We start from the raw sequence: 22,568 nt of genomic DNA, 5'->3' as shown, positions 1-22,568 counted from the left end.
GGAATTCACTTCACAGTGACCCTGCCACTAATGGGTCAAAATGGCGAACAGACATACCAGTAAAAAAAGGGGCTATACTTACCTTTCCAATGTGATTTGCTGCAAAGTTACAATGCTGCAGTCCGATCTGGGAACGGGAGACTAAGAAAATTCTTCTTCCTGCCTGCAGCAGGCTAATTGCATCTCGGCCTAGGCAAAGTCACTTGAACAGATCTCAAGAATGGCTTTTATAGCAAAAGGGGACAGCTTTTTGGAAAAAAAAAACATATTGCTGTATATTGTGACATGCCAGGAATTTATTCTTGCAGATGTTACATACATTTTTCAGAAAAGTCCACCTTTTATAAAGTGCAGAGATTTCCAATCATACTAAAAAAAATCTCTGCAGTTCTCAAATGCTACTTATCATTTCTTTGTAATTCCTATAGTAATGCTTTGATGTTAGTTATTCTCTACATTGCTAATGACATACCTCCCAGCTGTCCCTGATTTCGAGGGACTGTCTCTGATTTGGAACAAAGTCCCTCTGTCCCTCATTCCTCCTCATTTGTTCCTCATTTTGGTCTGATCTATATATTTGTATATAAAATGCACTTTTTATCTATCAAAAAAGTGTTTCCCAGGGCTAAACCTTTCATCTGATGTCTAAATTGCTGCATTTGTATTTTCCAAAAGGTAATCTAAAGGAATAATAGTGATAAAAAAAAGCACTTAGTGGATTTAACCAATAATTTTGTTTGTACAATTCTCCTTTAAGGGGGTGTGGCAGGGGGTGTGTCCTATGCCTACATACTTTTGCTAATAGGTGTCCCTCATTCCCATCTCAGAAAGTTGGGAGGTATGTAATAAGCGTGTATTGCTGGTCTTAGATGAAGGCTGGATTTTGCTGCATCAGAAAATTGCCATTTCCTCTCCATATCTTGCATATACATACTCGTCTTAAAGTGTCCCTCCATAGTTCTTACCTCCACCTCACACTCATAGTGGGAGGAGTCCAGAAGCGTCACCCTGCAGAGTGCATTTTTCGGTTTCCTAGACACTTTTTGTGGCGATCGTTGAGTGTGGGAGGGCGTTGTTCTGTCTTCCGAATCAAACCTCTCTTCACTCTGTTATTCACACAAGGGAAGACAACACTTAAATAATACTTCCATTCATATAAAAATACACATATTAAAACATTACATAATCCCTCCCTTTAGCTCAGGTTCACACTGCTGCAGGTTAGAAATCGCGCAAGTTCAGCTGGACTCGCACGGTTTCAAACCGGCAATGCAGTCTGACTTCTGGAGCGATTTTACAGACATCTGTGCGAGTTCCTATTCAAATCGCCCTGAAGTCGCCAAAAGAAGTACAGGAACTGGTTTTGGGAATCGGCGCGGCGCCGGACCGATTCAGGAGGCGTCATTGCCGGAAATTGCCGCCCATTTGGCATGCGATTTGACATGTCAAATCGAATACTAATAAACCAAACTTTTTCTACTGATGTTAGAAGGCAGTAGACCCCAAGAATCAATGGGGTTAATTCACTAAGGGCTAAAAACCACATGAATGTTTGAATTAAAATAACTCATACGGTATTTCACTAAAAAAAACACATGTTTAAATACTGCATGAGGTAAATTTTTTTCATTTTGTGGTTTTTAATGTATGCTTTTGCATGGTATTTTACCGCAGACCGGCTGCAGTGGAAACTGTATCAGTGCTATCCTACCATTGCTAAATGTGACAGTTCATCTCAGGGATGCTGGTTTTAGGGAGCCGGCACCTGTTGGCGCCCTTAACAACCAGGGAATAGCTGGTTGTTAAGGAGCGGCACCCGCCAGCGTCCTTAAAAGATAAGTTTTGAAAAAAATAAATAAATGCACGTTTTTTTGCAGGTAAAAATCTTGCTTTTATTTCATTTCTTTCTAACAAGCCTGCAGAGCATTGCACCTGCGGCAGTCTCAGGCTTCTGCAGACCCTCAGGATAGCTGTCTGCCCATACCTCGTAGGGGCAGGCAGTTACCTGACTGCAGGAAGATTCCCCACTGACAGCAAAATGTACACAAAAAAAAAAAAACAGGCTCGTGGGGCCTGGTATGGATTTTGGGGGCACCCCTCCAAAATCCATACCAGACCCTTATTATGCAGCTTGACAGGCCTGGAAAGAGGTGGGGAAGCGTGTGGCCCTCCTCCTGATCCATACCAAGTCACATGCCCTCAACATTTGCTGGGGAGCGCCCCTCTGATAAAGTCTCTTGTCCCCATTTTGCTGAGGGCAAAGGACTCTTCCCAACAACCCTGGTTCGGTGGTTGTGGGGATGCGCCCCCTCCAGCACAGAGCAGGTGATTGACAGCCTCAGCTGTGTATATTTGTCTATGAGACTGTGTAGTGGGGGTACAAAAAACACAGTCACTTCCGATGCTAATAGGTCTTCCAAGGTGTGGAGATGTCAGATAAAATGGTGGTGTGAAAGGTATATATGGTATCCAAAACTGGGTGGATGCTGCCTCCAGGGCTGGACTGGGACAAAAATTTGGCCCTGGACTTCCTCATGACCAGCCCACTTTAATTTTAAGTGTCCTCAACAGCGTCCCCCTTACATCAGAGTGTCCCCAACAGCGTCCCCCTTACATCAGAGTGTCCCCAACAGCGTCCCCCTTACATCAGAGTGTCCCCAACAGCGTCCCCAACAGCGTCCCCCTTACATCAGAGTGTCCCCAACAGCATCCCCCTTACATCAGAGTATCCCCACCAGCAGCCCCCTTACATCAGAGTCCCCACCAGCAACCCCCTTCACATCAAAGTCCCCATCAGAGAGTCCCCACCAGCAGCCCCCTTCACATCAGAGTCTCCACCAGCAGTCCCCTTCACATCAGAGTCCCCACCAGCAGCCCCCTTCACATCAGAGTTCTCACCAGCAGCCCCCTTCACATCAGAGTCCCCACCAGCAGCCCACTTCACATCAGAGTCCCCACCAGCAGTCCCCTTCACATCAGAGTCCCCACCAGCAGCTCCCTTCACATCAGAGTCCCCACCAGCAGCCCACTTCACATCAGAGTCCCCACCAGCAGTCCCCTTCACATCAGAGTCCCCACCAGCAGCCCACTTCACATCAGAGTCCCCACCAGCAGCCCACTTCACATCAGAGTCCCTACCAGCAGACCCCTTCACATCAGAGTCCCCACCAGCAGCCCACTTCACATCAGAGTCCCCATCAGAGAGTCCCCACCAGCAGCTCCCTTCACACCAGTGTGTCCCCATCAGAAGCCCTTCACATCAGAGAGCCCCCACCAGCAGCCCCCTTCACATCAGAGCCCCCACCAGCAGCCCCCTTCACATCAGAGTCCCCACCAGCAGTCCCCTTCACATCAGAGTCCCCACCAGCAGTCCCCTTCACATCAGAGTCCCCACTAGCAGCCCCCTTCACATCAGAGTCCCCACCAGCAGCCCCCTTCACATCAGAGTCCCCACCAGCAGTCCCCTTCACATCAGAGTCCCCACCAGCAGCCCACTTCACATCAGAGTCCCCATCAGAGAGTCCCCACCATCAGCTCCCTTCACACCAGTGTGTCCCCACCAGAAGCCCTTCACATCAGAGAGCCCCCACCAGCAGCCCCCTTCACATCAGAGTCCCCACCAGCAGTCCCCTTCACATCAGAGTATCCCCAACAGCATCCCCCTTACATCAGAGTCCCCACCAGCAACCCCCTTACATCAGAGTGTCCCCAACAGCATCCCCCTTACATCAGAGTATCCCCAACAGCATCCCCCTTACATCAGAGTCCCCACCAGCAACCCCCTTCACATCAAAGTCCCCATCAGAGAGTCCCCACCAGCAGCCCCCTTCACATCAGAGTCTCCACCAGCAGTCCCCTTCACATCAGAGTCCCCACCAGCAGTCCCCTTCACATCAGAGTCCCCACCAGCAGCCCCCTTCACATCAGAGTCCTCACCAGCAGCCCCCTTCACATCAGAGTCCCCACCAGCAGCCCACTTCACATCAGAGTCCCCACCAGCAGTCCCCTTCACATCAGAGTCCCCACCAGCAGCCCACTTCACATCAGAGTCCCCACCAGCAGCCCACTTCACATCAGAGTCCCTACCAGCAGACCCCTTCACATCAGAGTCCCCACCAGCAGCCCACTTCACATCAGAGTCCCCATCAGAGAGTCCCCACCAGCAGCTCCCTTCACACCAGTGTGTCCCCATCAGAAGCCCTTCACATCAGAGAGCCCCCACCAGCAGCCCCCTTCACATCAGAGCCCCCACCAGCAGCCCCCTTCACATCAGAGTCCCCACCAGCAGTCCCCTTCACATCAGAGTCCCCACCAGCAGTCCCCTTCACATCAGAGTCCCCACTAGCAGCCCCCTTCACATCAGAGTCCCCAACAGCAGCCCCCTTCACATCAGAGTCCCCACCAGCAGTCCCCTTCACATCAGAGTCCCCACCAGCAGCCCACTTCACATCAGAGTCCCCATCAGAGAGTCCCCACCATCAGCTCCCTTCACACCAGTGTGTCCCCACCAGAAGCCCTTCACATCAGAGAGCCCCCACCAGCAGCCCCCTTCACATCAGAGTCCCCACCAGCAGTCCCCTTCACATCAGAGTATCCCCAACAGCATCCCCCTTACATCAGAGTCCCCACCAGCAACCCCCTTACATCAGAGTGTCCCCAACAGCATCCCCCTTACATCAGAGTATCCCCAACAGCATCCCCCTTACATCAGAGTCCCCACCAGCAACCCCCTTCACATCAAAGTCCCCATCAGAGAGTCCCCACCAGCAGCTCCCTTCACATCAGTGTGTCCCCATCAGAAGCCCTTCACATCAGAGAGCCCCCACCAGCAGCCCCCTTCACATCAGTGGGTCCTCCCTCTCCTCCCCCTCCCACATGTACTCACATTTTTGAAGGCAGCTTCTCGTTCCTCTCTCCAGTCATGTAATAACAAGTGATAGGGGAGAGAGGAAGGTAGTCTACCGTTGGTCTATCTCCCCCTGCAGGCTGGAGGGATCAGAAAGCCTAATGCTCTCTCCAGAATATGACGGAAGCTGCTTCTCCTGACAGGAGTGAAATTGCGATCACTCACTGTCAGAGAGGAGCGGCTCCAGGACCGCACCTGACTGGCCCACTGAGCCATCGGCCCACCGGGAATCTCCCGGTAGTCCCGATGGCCAGTACATGCCTGGCTGCCTCCCTCAGATGGGGTAATCCGAAAGGAACTACAAGAAAAACAGAAATGGAAGGCGCGGACACCTAGTGCATTACCAAAGATAATTTAATAATAAGAAATTTTTAAAGTAGGTACTCACAAAATGCAACTGATAAAAGGCCATAAACACAGTGCATGGACATGCACAGAACAGGAGGTACAGCTAACTTGTTTCGGGGGCGCACCCCCTTCCTCAGAGCTAGGCTGAGGAATCGGGTGCGCTCCTCTCCCGCCGCTGATAAAAGTGATCTCGCGGAGCCGCAGAGACCACTTTTATCTTGTAGCCGACCTCCCGCCGAATACGAGGCTAGCTGCTGCCATAACAGTGATTTCCGTCCTCAAAGTTAGGACGTATATCGGCGTGCGCTGGTCGGCAAGTGGTTAAAGAGTTCAGCTTTAAGAAATTAAAAAATGTATAGGTCACTGTGACTGGAGTTCAGCTTTAACTTTTTATTTCTTTCTGTGGAGACACAACCTAAGTTACAGAGATGCTGGAAATACTACCTTTGTCCATTCAGTGCTGGAAGCAGAATGAAGCTCACTGCAGTCAGTATAACCCACACAGTGGCGTGGGCTTTCTCTGCTAATGACAAACCCTAACTTGAGTCTGTCTACCACGAGAGACAGTGGGAACAAAGTTGCTAACCTACTCGTAGGCAGGTGCAGTCTACTTTCTCCACTGCAGGAGGTGCTCCCTTGCAGTGGCACCATTGTTGCAGAGACAGTCAAGAGGAAGAAGGTTCCTATATGGTTTCCTGTGTCATCCAATAGGGAAGATATCCTTTTGGATGCTACTGCACCATGTGATTCCAGAAGCCATCTTGGTTCAGGCAGAGCCTATTTAGGGCCCTGGCTCCTGGGTTTGGCACGCATTTGCGAGTTGGTAGAGTAGGGACAGGTACCCCGCCTGTTAGGGACAGTACTAGTGTTAGGGAGAGGTTCCTGATGAGGACGGAAAGCGTAGGGTTGCAACTCCTTTGGACATCCCACTTGAGAATGAGACAGCCAAGCCACTTCCTGCTCTCTTAACAGACTCTCAGTCCAGCTGATACCTGCTCTCTTCACATGACTGGAAACCATGAGTGCACCCATTTGGGCAGCCTTCCCACTGGGTTTGTTTGTACTCTGGCTGTACTGTTTCAATACAGGTTTTCCACTGCACCTGTCTGTGTGTATTGCCCCTGCACCACGCTGCACCCCACCTATACACTGATAAGACCATTTACATCCAGCTTACCTCTTGTACCCATATATCTAAGAAAACATAAAAATATATTAAACATTTAGGCGAGATAGTATAGTACACACAAGCACTTGGCACAGCCACAGAGTGCCCAGAGCAATGAAGAAAGCATACTGCAGCATCTGACACTGCAGTATTGTTCATTTATATCCCTTTGCAGGAAAAACATAAGCATCGGGGAAAACGCAAGGCCAAAATGATAGCCATGGGTTATGCCCCTGAATCCAGCATCTGTAAATATAAACCTTTAATAACTCTGTACATTTATATATATAGCTCATAACACTTCTATTAATAACCTGTGTAATATATAATGATCTTATCAAGTAATATCCAATAAATTGTATCATGCCATGGGTATCATCTTTCAGCAGAACTCGTTTATACTCACTTCTGCGGATCTTCGCGAGCTGTCGCTGGCTCCCGGCCTGTCTACGCTATTTGCTGGCGTTTGCGGGGTATCATGTGGGAGCAAAGCAGGATTATGTACCCCATCCTGAGCAGGCCCGTCATGCCCGGGAGTAAGTTCAGTGTCAGAGCCCACCTCCGTGGTCATTATAACTCCTCAGGCTTGTGTAGGCTGAAAGAAAACAGATGGTAAACTTATCAATGATATAATTTGAGTTCAGTGCTGCGTCATTCTTAAAAGAAACAAAATAGCATTGCCTAATCATTTCCAGACATATACATTCTTATCAGTGGACATCATGTAGTAAGCCTTCGCTGTCAAAACTTGTTATAATGTCATATCATTGGTCACCGTATAAAACGAATGACATCTTCAGGTCCAGGTTACAGCTGGGAGTTTACTTGACATAATACCCAAGCTCAAAACTGCCTGATCATGCCCTAATTATTTGAGAAGATATTCAGAACATAACTATTGGAGTCAAGCCCAGTCTGATCTAGTCCTTATAATGTACAATGCAGTGAACAAACGATCTTATAAGAAGTCAGCGGAGTCTGCTCTGACGTAATGGAAAACCATTTAAAACCTTCAACTGTCAGATACTGTCCAAGGGATCAAGTTCAGTAACCTATGGAAAGCCAATATTCACAAGCAGTGATGAAGCAATCTGCAAGGATCAGTAGTGCTTGTTATGGTTCGTAGGGGTTTTTCCCCTTGTGTGTGAAGCAGTTTAACCATTTCGCCTAAAATAGGCTAACCCCTCATGCCCTACCTTGTAAGCAAGAGAAGTCCTGGTTCACGAATACCCCAGCTGGTCAAGATATCAGTGATGATATGTTCTAGGCCCAGCATCCTGTATTAATATTCCACAGTTAGCACTTCTCTGGACATTGCATAAAAATCCAACATTGTAGATGCATATGCCGGTCTTTTGCAATCAGAATGACTCATCCCTGAAAGCTTTTCAAAGCAGGTCCTTAAGGACTACTTAGATGACGTCATGTGAGCATCCTTAGTAGCAGGTTATCCCTAGAGGATGGATTTGGGAGGAAATGTCCTAATTCTCATGCTCTGAGTTTGTCCTATGCTGTCTCATACCCCCAGTTTGCAGAGAAAAAAAAATCTCTCTACACCCACACAGATGTCTCTGCTTGGCTGGCTGGGGGTGTGAAGGGAGAGGACCCCCTCCCTTTCAAGGCCTGATTAATGCATGCTGCAGTTAAAGCATCATAGGCTGTTAGGCCTGACACCTCCTATATATATAGAGAGAGAGAACAGTCTCTCAGCCCGTGTACCACCCTTTCTTGTTGTATTAGCTCTTTCTGCTTCCCCCACCCTCGAATTGTTATCTCCTGTTTTAGCTGTTGTGTGTCTCAGGCTCCTCTGAACTCCATCATCTCACAATACCCACCATTTTTCCATTCACTTCTCTCCTTCTTATCAGGCGCCCCAGCCCCCTTCTTCCCTTTTCTCTCCTTTCTTTGCTTTTTTTTTTCCAGGTCTTGGCTTACTACACCTTTGCCTCTCTGTTTTCCTGGCGTAAGATGAATATGGACTTCTAGGCAGCTTACAGAGAGTGTATGAACATTTGTAATAACAGAACGCCGATCAGACCAGTGTTGAGGCTGTTGCGAAGGGGGAGAGGAATTACTGTGACAACAGTCTAATAAAATAAATCCTTGCAGATCTCCTGTAAATGTAATGCTGCCACAGCTGGGGAAAAGAGAGGTTTGCGTCACCACACCAAGATTAACCCTCATCGCTCCGCATAGTTCTAAGCTGATCGCTTTCAAATATTGAGAAGACTATATATTACCCAAAACCATATTTCTAAACATATGACATTCCTGCTATGCTTCTCATTCCTTCACCCGAAAATCAAAAACACCAACAGATGGCATGAAATACCACTGTTGGGGCTCCAACGCATACCAGAAAAAGGTGTGTGAACTATTTGTTGTAATTCAACGCAAGGTCGTTTTTTGCCACCAGCCAAGAATGGCGAATGGCACCCCCTTAATGGTGTTTTGTGGGGTGAGGCCCTGCAGATCTGTAACTATTGAGCAAGGACCGTACAGTACATTTTTGGGTTTACATAGGGAGGGTAGGCACCATTTGGCCTGATTTGTGACCAAATGTTTTCATGGATGTTTGGCTTGATCTTACATGGGGTTTCTCAACCAGGGTTCCATAGAACCCTAGCTTTCCTCCAGAGGTTGATAGGGGTTCCTTGAGCAGTGGGCAATTTCTGCCTCCAAGATAAATTTGCACTTACACCAATGAGCTTTTTAGCTATCTGTATGGCACTTTCTTCCCACTGACTATTACACCAATTTATCATGAGTTGTAGATATAGTAATTTTTAGCAGGGGGTTCCCTGAAACCAGCAACTTATTTTAAGGGTTCCTCTATGTTGAAAAAGTTGAGAAAGGCTGATCTGACAGAGATGTCAAATGTGCCTCATCTGTATATGCCTTTTCTGTTTTTTTTTTTTTATCCAGATGTCTGTGCTGCACTTTGATAGCCTATTTGTGGTCTGGTTAACGCATTGCATTTTATGTGACTTATGCATGGTTGGGCGTAATCCTGATGCATGAGGATTTGTCAGAGCAAAAAAAAACCTTTTCCCTGAAGAAGCCCCTTTTTGGGTGAAATGCATTGGGAATTATTTTATGCAGTATTTGTGTTTTCCTCAAGACTTTATGAACCAAGGTGAGACAACCACAGATTTGGCGCCTTACTCTAATGCCCCGTACACACGATAGGATTTTCCGACGGAAAATGTTTGATAGGAGCTTGTTGTCGGAAATTCCAACCGTGTGTAGGCTCCATCGGACATTTCCATCGGAATTTCCGTCACACAAAATTTGAGATCTGGATCTCAAATTTTCCGACAACAAAATCCGTTGTCATAAATTCCGATCGTGTGTGCACAATTCCGACGCACAAAGTTCCACGCATGCTCGGTGTCAAGCAGAAGAGCCGCACTGGCTATTGAACATCATTTTTCTCGGCTCGTCGTACGTGTTGTACGTCACCGCGTTCTTGACGTTTCGAATTTTCAACAAGATTTGTGTGACCGTGTGAATGCAAGACAAGTTTGAGCCAACATCCGTCGGAAAAAAAACATGGATTTTGTTGTCGTAAAATCCTATCATTTGTACAGGGCATTAATGTTTTAAATGAGCAGTGTTGTTCTAAATCAGCTATTCCAAGCAAGGGTTCCTCAAGGGGTTCCTTGAGTTGTGGCTGATTGACCTATTGTGATGGTATCTGCAGAGCCAGCTGTATGAACCCAGTGATGTTTTTAGCTGTCTGTAATAGTGGCGTTCTGACCACCACTTTAAGAGGGGCATTCTTTCCACTGGCCACCAATGTAAAGGACATTTGTCCCACTGACCACCAATAAATATTTTTTTTAGCAAGGGTTCCCTGAGACGTGACAATTATTTTAAGGGTTCCTCTGGGGTAAAAAGGTTGAGAAAGACTGTTCAAAATAGTATCATATATTGAGCGGTTGATGTCCTGTACGGGACTAGGTTCCAAAGTGTGTCTTACGTTTCAGAAAAGGGCCCGGTATATCCTATTTGTTTTAAGATTTCTATGGAACAAAAATAATTGATTTTATAAGTTGTTTGTGATCTTTTTTCTGAGAGACCACCCACTTTAAAAATCCACTTTAATCGTGGGTTTCCTGAGATTTTGATACTGGTATACAGTGCCTTGAAAAAGTATTCATACCCCTTGAAATTTTCCACATTTTGTTATGTTACAACCAAAATCTTAAATGTTATTTATTGGGTTTTTATGTGATAGACTAACACAAAGTGGCACATAGTTGTGAAGTGGAAGGGAAATTAAATGGTTTTCAATTATTTTTGCAAATAAATATCTAAAAAAAATGTGGCGTGCATTTTGTATTCAGCCCCGTTTACTCTGATACCCCTAACTAAAATCTAGTGGAACCAATTGCCTTCTGAAGTCACCTAATTAGTAAATAGAGTCCACCTGTGTGTAGTTTCATCTCAGTATAAATATAGCTGTTTTGTAAAGCCCTCAGAGTTTTGTTAGAGAACCTTAATGAACAAACAACATCATGAAGGCCAAGGAACACACCAGACAGGTCAGGAATAAAGTTGTGGAGAAGTTTAAAGCAGGGTTAGGTTATAAAAAAATATGCCTAGCTTTGAACATCTCATGGAGCACTGTTCAATTTATCATCTAAAAAGAGAGTATCACACAACTACAAACCTACCAAGACATGGCGGTCTACCTAAACTGACAGGCCGGGCAAAGAAACCATGAATCAGAGAAGCAGCCAAGATGGTAACTCTGGAGGAGCTGCAGAGATCCACAGCTCAGGTGGGAGAATCTGTCCACTGAACAACTATTAGTCGTGCACTTCACAAATCTGGCCTTTATGGAAGAGTGGCAAGAAGAAAGCCATTGTTGAAAGAAAGTCATAAGAAGTCCTGTTTGCAGTTTGCGAGAAGCCATGTGAGGAACACAGCAAACATGTGGAAGAAGGTGCCCTGGTCAGATGAGACCAAAATTGAACTTTTTGGCCTAAAAGCAAAATGCTGTGTGGTGGAAAACCAGCATTGCACATCACCCTGAACACACCACCCCCACCGTGAAACATGGTGGTGGCAGCATCATGTTGTGTGATGCTTTTCCTCAGCAGGGAAGCTGGTCAGAGTTGATGGGAAGATGGATGGAACCAAATACAGGGCAATCTTAGAAGAAAACCTGCAATCTGCAAAAGACTTGAGACTGGGGCGGATGTTCACCTTCCAGCAGGACAACAACCTTAAACATACAGCCATAGCTACAATGGAATGGTTTAGATCAAAGCATATTCATGTGTGGTCCAGTCAAAGTCCAGACCTAAATTCAATTGAGAATCTGTGACAAGACTTGAAAATTGCTGTTCACAGATGCTCTTCGTCCAGTCTGACAGAGCTTGAGCTACTTTTCAAAGGATGGACAAAAATTTCACTCTCTAGATGTGCAAAGCTGGTAGAGACATACCCAAAAAGACTTGCAGCGAAAGATGTAGGGTTGCACCAATACCACTTAAAGAGCGAGTACAAGTACCGATACTTTTTTTTAAGTACAGTGGAACCTTGGATTACGAGCATAATCTGTTCCAGGACAATGCTTGTAATACAAAGCACTCGCATATCAAAGTGAGTTTCCCCATAGAAGTCAATGGAAACGTAGATAATTCTTTCCACATTGACGTCTATTGCATGCAATACTGCATGTGCTCAGAGGTGGAGGGGCCCCAGAGAGACTCGGAAATATTTAGAGACCGCTCAGCTGCATTCGGAAACCCGCTGAAAGGTTCGGAAACACTCGGGAATGGAGTATTTCCAAGTGTTTCTGATTATTTCCAAACAGCCCTGAACAGCTCCGAGTGTCACCGGCGCCCCTGTAGCTCTGGCCAAATGCGGTACTGCGCACCGCAGAGGCTTGAATCCTCCTCGTTTAGCGAGACAACACTCGCAAACCGAGTCAGGATTTTTTAAAAAATAATTGCTCGCATTGTGAAATGCTCGTTAACTCGCAATCCGAGGTTCCATTGTACTCAGCGATACCAATTACCGATACTTTTTTTTAATGTTGTGTGACAGTGGCAATAATACGCAGCACTGATAGGTGGCACTGATGAGGCGTTTTTTTTTTTTTAATTATTTTTCTACAATTTATATATTTTTGTTACTTTTTTTACGATGCTTTCTTTTTTTTGTGGGGGGGGGGTGGATGCAGTCAGTGTTGTTTTTTTTTTTTTACTTTACTTTATTATTTTTACAATTCAACCTTTAAAAATGTATTTATTGCAATTCTTTTTCTTTTTTTTTTGTATCAGCCCTGTTGGGGGGGTGGGGGGTTTGGGGGCTTTGTTGAGATATCAGGACTCTAAACTGACCCCTTACATCTTCCTTTTGAGACAGGAAAAGAGACTAAGGACACAGATTCCCCAGTCCCTTTCTCTGGAGCCTCAGCTGCACTGAAGATGAATGGACAAGAGACAGAGGCTCCTCTCCTTTCATAAACTGAAGCATCATAAACACAGATTACGATACTCAGTTATGAATGAACAGAGTCAGTGATCACTGACTCTGTGCATTCAGAAAAGAAAGGAGCCAGTAAATGACATTTATCGACTCCTTCCTCCACTCTCCATCCTGACAGGTCAGGGACGAGGGGGGAACCGGAGGAGTACACAGGGGACCCGGAGAGAGGGAGTAGGACCCGGAGGAGGACACAGGGGGACAGTCCGGGTCGGTGATCAGTGTCGCGTTGGGGGCTGTTAAATGCACCGATCTCCCTGTATAGCTTTCAATAAAGCACCTGACACGGGAGGGAGAGGAGGAGATGCGGCTGTCAAAAAAGCTATACAGGTAAATCGGGGCTTGTAACTGCCCTCATTGCTGCACCGATCACCTGTAAGGCTGCCCACCCCCCTGCTGAGCTTGAGGATGCCTGATCCGATACAACAGGTGTCGGATCAAGCATCAGAGAATTTGTATGAGTACCGATACTTGTGCAAATGCTTGGCATCAGCACTGATACTACTTGGTGCAACCCTAGAAAGATGGTTGTATTGACTCAGGGGGGTCGAATACAAATGCACGCCACACTTTTCACATATTTATTTGTAAAAAAATAAATAATCCCAATAAAATACATTTACGTTTTTGGTTGCAACATGACAAAATATGGAAAATTTCAAGGACTTCAATTTCAAGCACTTTTTTAAGGCACTGTATTACATTGGATTCGGTGGGTTATCCCGATTCTTTCCCAAAAACTATACTATGCTTTGTACAGGCAGGTATGTTGGCAAGGTGGGTTGGCATGCTCATAAGAATGAATTGCTCCACAGTGCACCAACGTGCCTACCACACATGTTTGCATGTTGCCGCAGTGCAACAGTTAAAACCTGGTGTAAAAATGGCTCACAGTGTCTTGTCAGATGACCAAAGGTCTAGAAACATGCTCATGTGTACTCTGCTGTACGCAAAGATTGATTGATCTTCCCCTTTAGCAGATATCGTCTGACAAAATGCCCCCAGCTATTTGGTCACATGACTGACTTGTGGCATCACAGAGCTGAAGCCTCTGCAGTGAAAGTAACTCTGCGTACACATGGGCAAACTTTTCAGCATCAAAGGTCCGACGGTTTTTCCGACGGACTTTCGACAGGGTTACGATGGACTTTCGGACAACCGGACTTGCCCACACATGAACGGACTAAAGTCAGTTTGAAAGTCCGTTGGTTTGAACGTGATGACGTATGAAGGGACTAGAATAAGGAAGTTCATAGCCAGTAGCCAATAGCTGCCCTTGTGTCCTTTTTTGTCCGTCGGACTAGCATACAGATATGGATTTTTCGACCGGACTAGAGTCCGTCGGAAAGATTTGAAACATGTTCTAAATCTAAAGTCCGTCTGATTTTCGACAGAAAAAGTCTGCTGAAGGTCTGATGAAGCCCACATACGGGTCGGATTGTCCGACGGATTCGTTCCATCGGACCAGTCCGGTCGAAAAGTCCGGTCGTGTGTACACGGCATAAGTCATGGCTTCTGTTAGCCTTTTTTGAGTTTTAGGGAGCTGGATTGGTGGAGTAGCAGGAGGTGTCCTACTTGGTTAGTCTGCTCTAATTGCCTTTTGCATTAAGTTCAAACGAAGTAATTAAGAAGTAGATGTGGATACTCTACTGAATGTGGCATTACACAATCCTTCAGAGGTCTTGGAGATTAAAAAAAATGACATGAAAAGGACAGATTTGCTTTTGTTGCTTTAAAAGGAACTAGTATTTTGAATTTTTTAGATATATATGTAAAAGAGATCAGCTTAAAGTAAATCATCTTCTGACCGCATGTTAACATTTAAAAATCCTAGTTTATGTGTAACTATTCACGTACAAGGGTGCGGCCATGTTTGCTCATTAGATACTTATTTTTGCTTTGCTGATTCTCATTTCCCAGCACAACCATACCATACAGGGTTTGTTTAATTGGAAACATTAGGCTCACTGCAATCTGTTAGGCCCCTTTCATACAGGTAATCTGATCAGGTTCACCTGTCAGTTTTTCAGTCGGTCCTGATCGGAAGGTCCATGCATTGCTATGGACTTGCATCCATTTACACCGCCTACTCTGCGTCTGATCCGCTCCACCAAACAAAATGGAAGAGGACCCGTCCTCATGCATTTAGGTGGATCGGAGGGTAGTCAGGTGTAAGTAGACAGTGGAGTCTGTTTACTCACAGCCGCCCATAGAGCAGAGCAGCTTTGTCACGGACCTGTCATCCGCCCGCTCTGCTCTGGTGAGCAGGGGATCTGTGAGCTGATCAGAACAGAATCTGCCCTGTGTGAAAGGGGCCTAATGCTTATAAACACTCACAATGCTCTGGCAGCCAGATAACATGACCTGACGTAGGCTTTATATCACAGTAAGGATCTTGGTTGAAGCTTTTTTTATTTAAAGGGAAGAAAGGGATACCTTTCATTCAAAATTAGGGGATTTAATAAGTATTCTGTTGATTTGAGAGTTGATCCTGAAATTCGGATGAGATTAGATTGGGACTTAAAGTGATTGTAAAGGTAAATTTAAAAAAACTGAAAAAACAAACATATCATACTTACCTCCACTGTGCAGCTCGTTTTGCACAGAGTGGCCCCGAACCTGCTCTTCTGGGGTCCCCGGCGGCTCCTCCCCACATCTGATAACCCCCTCTGAGAAGCGCGTCCCCGAGGGGGTTACAGTATTTGGTGTCCATAGAGGCTGAATGCAGGACTCGGCCCCGCCCCCCACCGCTCGCGTCATTGGATTTGATTGACAGCAGCGGGAGCCAATGGCTGTGCTGCTATCAATCTATCCAATCAAGAGCCGAGGACCCCGGGCAGAGAGACAGCGTGTCCCCGCTGGGTCAAGTTCGAGGGTTCAGGTAAGTAAAATGGGGGAGCTGGTCACTGACAGGTGTTTTTTCACCTTAATGCAAAAGATGCATTAAGGTGAAAAAACACGAAGGTTTACAATCCCCTTTCATTTTATAAACGATGATTTCCCAAACCAAATCCAAATTTCAGTGTTATTTTTAGGAGTTTGGATTCCCAAAAAAGCTTCTGTGTGGAAGGGACCCAAGGGTGCTCCAAAGGCCGTTTCTGCTTCTGATGTTGCATATGCACCCTTAGTTGGCTGTCAGTGCCACCAGAACCCATTCTATTATCTTTTTATCCCTGGAAGAATTTTTAAAATAATTTATGGTCTCATTAGGTAGGGCTGCCAGGAGCTTCCCAAACCATTCTGCACAGTTTTGCATCATTTGCTGCTCTGTAACTTTTTTGGAGCCTGGTTCAGATTTAGGCCCCTTTCACATGATCGACCTGCTCGGATCCCCCTGTCCGTTTTTCAGGCGGATCCCAGCGGGCCACCCATTGATTTCTATAGGCAGGCAGATGTCAGCGGAGATGTGTCCGCTGACACCCACCTGCCATCCGATCTGACTAGAGCCGCCCAAAACAGACAGATGGTGATACGTTCGCCATTCCTCCAGCGGATCGGTGGAAAATGGACAGGCTGTCCGTTTTCATCTGATCTCCCCATAGAGAACAGCGGGGCTCTGGCAGGTCCGTCCCTGCACAGTGAGCGGAGATGGACCTGTCATCCGCCTGTTCAGTGGGGATCAACAGAGCGATCCCCCACTGAGCTAGCAGAGTCCAGCTAGCGGATCCGCCCCGTGTGAAAGGGGCCTAACTTATGGGCATGGAAATTCAGAATTTCGGAGGTTCACAAATTTTTAATGGTTCATCTCCAACCACTGATCAAGCTTTTCAGAGGTTTGCTTATTTCAAATGAGGAGTGTGAACTTAAATATTAGGACCACTTAAAAGATCTGGAGCAACTTCACTTGCAGGGTTCAACCGCACTTTGCAAAGTGCACAGTCTATTTTCCTTTAATAAATCAACCCCTATTTGTCTGTAAAAACCTCCCTTGTTTAGACATCCAAAAGCCAGAGACTTCTGCTGGGTGCTTCCATCTTGGATATGATGTGAGCAGCCCTAGCAGACTGACAGCTGTCACTCAAGTAACACTCTGTAGTATTCCCCTTCATTCCTCCCTCAGCAACTGCATAAAAGGTTATGTAGGGATGTGAGGGGAGAGATGCTGGATCAGCACAGACAGTATTTAAACATTCCCAGAAGAGGAGAGGGCTATAACATGTAAGATGTCCTTTAGAGCTTTATACCCATTCAACGCATGCTTGGGCTATACTGAATAGCATTGTATTAGATATTTCACTGATACAAATGACTTCATCAAACTACTTAAAGCTGAAATTCAAGCACAAAAAAACTCCCATTCAAATATATTCCTCAATAGACGCAGAAGTTATTAATCCACTTTGTGTTCCCAAAAAATGTTTGCAAATACAGATATTACCATGTAAAAGTAGCAGTGACATCATCTCTGTGCTGTGCGTAGCCTATGCAGAGAGAAGAACTGTAGGAGGTCCAATCACTACAGTCTGCCTGAAGAAAACTACAGGAAGGGGCGGATACAAGACTAGTCACCCTGCACAAGGAGAAAGAGCAGCAGTGACTGGTCTTTATTACAGGAAGCTTCTGTGCAGTTGCAGTTTCACACTTGATTACTGCACAGATCTGAAAGAAATGTCTAAAACATGCCAAGATTCAAGTAAGAGTGCACTTGACTCTATTTGCTTATCCTGAAGTTCAGCTTTAAAGTAGAATTTCAGCCTAAGACTAAAGCAGCCTATAGGTTGCTCAGTGTTCTTCATTCATTCATCCAGTGGGTTGAATGAAAAAAAACTGACTTGACTCTTCCATCCACACACTTGATGTAGGCTGGTTGGTAAGTTGACCTAAGAATTTTCTTTGGTTGCAGGCTGGTTGGTAAGTTGAGCTGGGAATTTTCTTTGGTTGCAGGCTGGTTGGTAAGTTGAGCTGGGAATTTTATTTGGTTGCAGGCTGGTTGGAAGGTTGAGCTGGGAAATTTATTTGGTTGCAGGCTGGTTGGTAAGTTGAGCTGGGAATTTTCTCTGGTTGTAGGCTGGTTGGTAAGTTGAGCTGGGAATTTTCTTTCATTGCAGGCTGGTTGGTAAATTGAGCTGGGAATTGTCTTTGGTTGCAGGCTGGTTGGAAAGTTGAGCTGGGCATTTTCTTTGATTGCAGGCTGGTTGGAAAGTTGAGCTGGGAACTTTCTTTGGTCGCAGGCTGATTGGAAAGTTGAGCTGGGAATTTTCTTTGGTTGCAGGCTGGTTGGTAAGCTCAGCTGGGAATTTTCTTTCATTGCAGGCTGGTTAGTAAGTTGAGCTGAGAATTTTCTTTGGTTGCAGGCTGGATAGTAAGTTGAGCTGGGAATTTTTCTTTGGTTGCAGGCTGGTATGGCATGTTGAACTGGGAATATTCTGTGATTGCAGGCTGGTTGGTAAGTTCAGCTGGGAATTTTCTTTGGTTGCAGGTGATTGGAAAGTTGAGTTGTGAATTTCCTTTGGTTGCAGGCTGGTATGGTAAGTTGAGCTGGGAATATTCTGTGATTGCAGGCTGGTTGGTAAGTTAAGCTGGGAATATTCTGTGATTGCAGGCTGGTTGATAAGTTAAGCTGGGTTTTTCCTTTGGTTTTGTTTGGGATGAGGGAATCTCCCACTGAGCTATTGTATTCTGACAGCATGAAGACTTTCCCACCATGAGAATACATTGAATAGCCCTTAACCTTAGCCTGCAGCACTGATCGAGTAGTGAAAAAATGACAGGGTAGTTATACAGAAGTCAATTGTTAGATTAACTTCTGTACAACTTCAGTGCCCATACATGTATGACTGGCTTTAGGCCTTTTTTACAGGGCATACTACAGCACAGTTGTTTCATGCATCCCTGTGCAGGCGGTTCCATTGATGTCAGTTGGGACAAAGCAGCTACATGGACACAGCCACTGCTCCCAATTTGACATTTGTGTGGGTGCATGTCCCCAAACTCTCACAGTGTGAGTATGAACACTTACACCTGTACCTACAAAGATGTCTGATTGGGAGCAGCACACAATGTGTCCGCTGTCGACACTCCTTCCTCTTCCCTGCAGCTGCCTCTGACTGACATGGGATTCAGAGCTTCAGATCACCTGACCGGACAGAAGTGAACTAAAAATAGGTAAGTAAACAAATCTTTTTTATACAGGTTAGGCAGTATAGGTAGCAGGAGGTAAGAGGGAACATTTTTTAAGACTAGTTAGTGTAATGCCCCGCACACACGATCGAATTTTCCAACAACAAATGTTGGATGTGAGATTGTTGGCTGAAAGTCCGACCGTGTGTATGCTCCATCGAACATTTGTTGTCGGACTTTCCGCCAACAAATGTTGGCTAGCAGGTTCTCAAACTTTCCGTCAACAAAACTGTGTTGTCGGAATTTCCGATCGTGTGTACACAAGTCCGACGCACAAAAGTTTGCGCATGCTCGGAATCAAGCAGAAGGAGCCGCACTGGCTATTGAACTTCCTTTTTCTCGGCTCGTCGTATGTCTTGTACGTCACCACGTTCCCACGTTAGTAATTGTTGGCCAACATTTGTGTGACCGTGTGTATGCAAGACAAGTTGGAGCCAACATCCTTCGGAAAAAAATCCACGGTTTTGTTGTCGGAAAATCCGATCGTGTGTACGGGGCATTAGGCTGGAATTCTCCGTTAACTAATCACTGCATTTTTTAAATTTTTAATCAACAGAGCCTCCCAACTTTGTTTAAGATTAATTGGATAGCAATAAAAGAATCAATTATAGCGCAAGTATTTTGCACAAACAATAAACATTACATACAATGTTAATTATATGAAATTGAGTGCATGAAACAGTTATATTAAATAATTGAAATAGAATTTCCTTGCTGGTATTGTGCAGACAATTGTTGAGAATTATAACATGAACGGGTTAAGTATTCTGCTCTGCTGTGGTTCAGTATTTACCAAAGTATTCTGTCGGATTTGTAAGACATTCATTTTACTGCTCACCAGATTGTCATATCATGTTTCCTATAAAAAGGTTAGCTCTGTATCCAGTGCAATACAGTGCTGAACTGCAAGGGAAATTTTGGATTGCATAATCATAATGGTAATGTCATGCAGACATTCCCCTGAATAAATGTATAAACTGCTTCTAAGGGGCCTATTTATAGTGGAAAGAGGATTCCTTATGCATATACTCCGCAGTATTACTCCTTACTGTATTTTATTGCCCCTTCATAAAATACAGGCCCATGGTATAGAGTAGTGGTGTCAACTCTCTTGATATGGGGGGCCTCAATTGCAGCCCCAGCATCACCAAAAGGCTGCGCATTAAATTGAATGTTTACTCTCAAAGACAGCAGACACACAACAGGGCATGTTACAAGAGATGGTCAGAGACTGCAGACATGATACCAGACATGGTCAGAGAATGCAGACATGATACAAGAGATGGTTAGAGACTTCTGACATGATACAAGAGATGGTCAGAGACTGCTGACATAATGCAAGAGATGGTCAGAGACTGCAGACATGAAGCAGGAAATGATCAGAGACTGTGGGCATGATACAAAAGATGGTTAAAGACTGCAGACATGATACAAGAGATGGTCGGAGACTGCTGACATGATACAAGTGATAGCAAGAGACTGCTGACATAATACAAGAGACGGTCAGAGACTGTGGACATGAAGCAGGAGATGATCAGAGACAGACTGTGGGCATGAAGCAAGAAATGGTCAGAGACTGCGGGCATGATACAAAAGATGGTTAGAAACTGCAGACATGATACAAGAGATGGTCGGAGATTATGGGCATGATACAAGAGATGGTTAGAGACTGCTGACATGATACAAGAAAGAGTCAGATTATGGACAGGAAAGAAGAAATGGTCAGAGACTATGGGCATGCTACAAGAGATGATCAAAGACTATAGGCATGATACACGAGATGATCAGAGACTATGGGCATGATACAAGAGATGTCAGAGACTAAGGACATGATACAAAAGATGGTCAGAGACTATGGTCATGATACAAGAAATGGTCAGAGACTATGGTCATGATACAAGAGATGGTCAGAGACTATGGACATGATACAAGAAATGGTCAGAGACTATGGACATGATACAAGAGATGGTCAGGGACTATGCGCATGATACAAGAGATGGTCAGAGACTATAGGCATGATACAAGAGATGTCAGAGACTGTGGGCATGATACAAGAGATGGTCAAAGACTATGGGCATGATACAAGAGATGGTCAGAGACTATGGGCATGATACAAGAGATGGTCAGAGACTAAGGACATGATAGAAGAGATGGTCAGAGACTATGGTCATGATACAAGAAATGGTCAGAGACTATGGTCATGATACAAGAGATGGTCAGAGACTATGGACATGATACAAGAAATGGTCAGAGACTATGGACATGATACAAGAGATGATCAGAGACTATGGACATGATCACAAGAAATGGTCAGAGACTATGGGCATTATCACAAGAAATTGCCAGAGACTATGGGCACGATCACAAGAAATGGTCAGAGACTATAGGCATGATACAAGAGATGTCAGAGACTGTGGGCATGATACAAGAGATGGTCAAAGACGATGGGCATGATACAAGAGATGGTCAGAGACTATGGGCATGATACAAGAGATGGTCAGAGACTATGGACATGATATAAGAGATGGTCAGGGACTATGGGCATGAAACAAGAGATGGTCAGGGACTATGGACATGATATAAGAGATGTTCAGGGACAATAGGCATGAAACAAGAGATGGTCAGGGACTATGGACATGATATAAGAGATGGTCAGGGACTATGGGCATGAAACAAGAGATGGTCAGGGACTATGGGCATGATACAAGAGATGGTCAGAGACTATGGGCATGATACAAGAAATGGTCAGAGACTATGGGCATGATACAAGAGATGGTCAGAGACTATGGGCATGATACAAGAAATGGTCAGAGACTATGGGCATGATACAAGAGATGGTCAGAGACTATGGGCATGATACAAGAGATGGTCAGAGACTATGGTCATGATACAAGAGATGGTCAGAGACTATCGGCATAAAAGAGTTGCAGGCAGGCACCCCAAAAGCTGAACCAGGAGGTAGTGATCTTCCTGGGTCTCAAGTGAGGTAGTTTTGCTTGGAGTTTTTGAAACACTTTCTATGGACATGATACAAGAAATGGTCAGAGACTATGGACATGATACAAGAAATGATCAGAGACTATGGACATGATTACAAGATATGGTCAGAGAGTATGGGCATTATCACAAGAAATGGTCAGAGACTATGGGCATGATCACAAGAAATGGTCAGAGACTATAGGCATGATACAAGAGTTGTCAGACTGTGGGCATGATACAAGAGATGGTCAAAGACTATGGGCATGATACAAGAGATGGTCAGAGACTATGGACATGATACAAGAGATGGTCAGGGACTATGGACATGATACAAGAGATGGTCAGGGACTATGGACATGATACAAGAGATGGTCAGGGACTATGGGCATGATACAAGAGATGGTCAGGGACTATGGGCATGATACAAGAGATGGTCAGAGACTATAGGCATGATACAAGAGATGTCAGAGACTGTGGGCATGATACAAGAGATGGTCAAAGACTATGGGCATGATACAAGAGATGGTCAGAGACTATGGGTATGAT

General features: G+C 45.2%; 1 protein-coding gene across 9 annotated transcripts in view; it reads right to left on the bottom strand.

The window, feature by feature from the left end:
- Positions 1-22,568, bottom strand: part of EPB41L1 (erythrocyte membrane protein band 4.1 like 1) — a 223,362-nt gene that overhangs the window by 71,552 nt on the left and 129,242 nt on the right. For all 9 annotated transcript variants that reach the window (XM_073606505.1, XM_073606503.1, XM_073606506.1 and 6 more), the window contains exons 3-4: positions 6,829-7,017; positions 966-1,106 (exon numbers count right to left, since the gene is read on the bottom strand). In XM_073606505.1, the coding sequence (XP_073462606.1) occupies positions 966-1,106; positions 6,829-6,993 (306 nt within the window). In that variant the 5' untranslated portion in view covers positions 6,994-7,017. The remainder of the gene's footprint in view (positions 1-965; positions 1,107-6,828; positions 7,018-22,568) is intronic.

This window comes from Aquarana catesbeiana, linkage group LG12 (genome assembly GCF_042186555.1).
Source record: "Aquarana catesbeiana isolate 2022-GZ linkage group LG12, ASM4218655v1, whole genome shotgun sequence".
Classification (NCBI taxonomy): Eukaryota; Metazoa; Chordata; class Amphibia; order Anura; family Ranidae; genus Aquarana; species Aquarana catesbeiana.
This window is presented reverse-complemented; position numbering and strand designations above follow the sequence as displayed.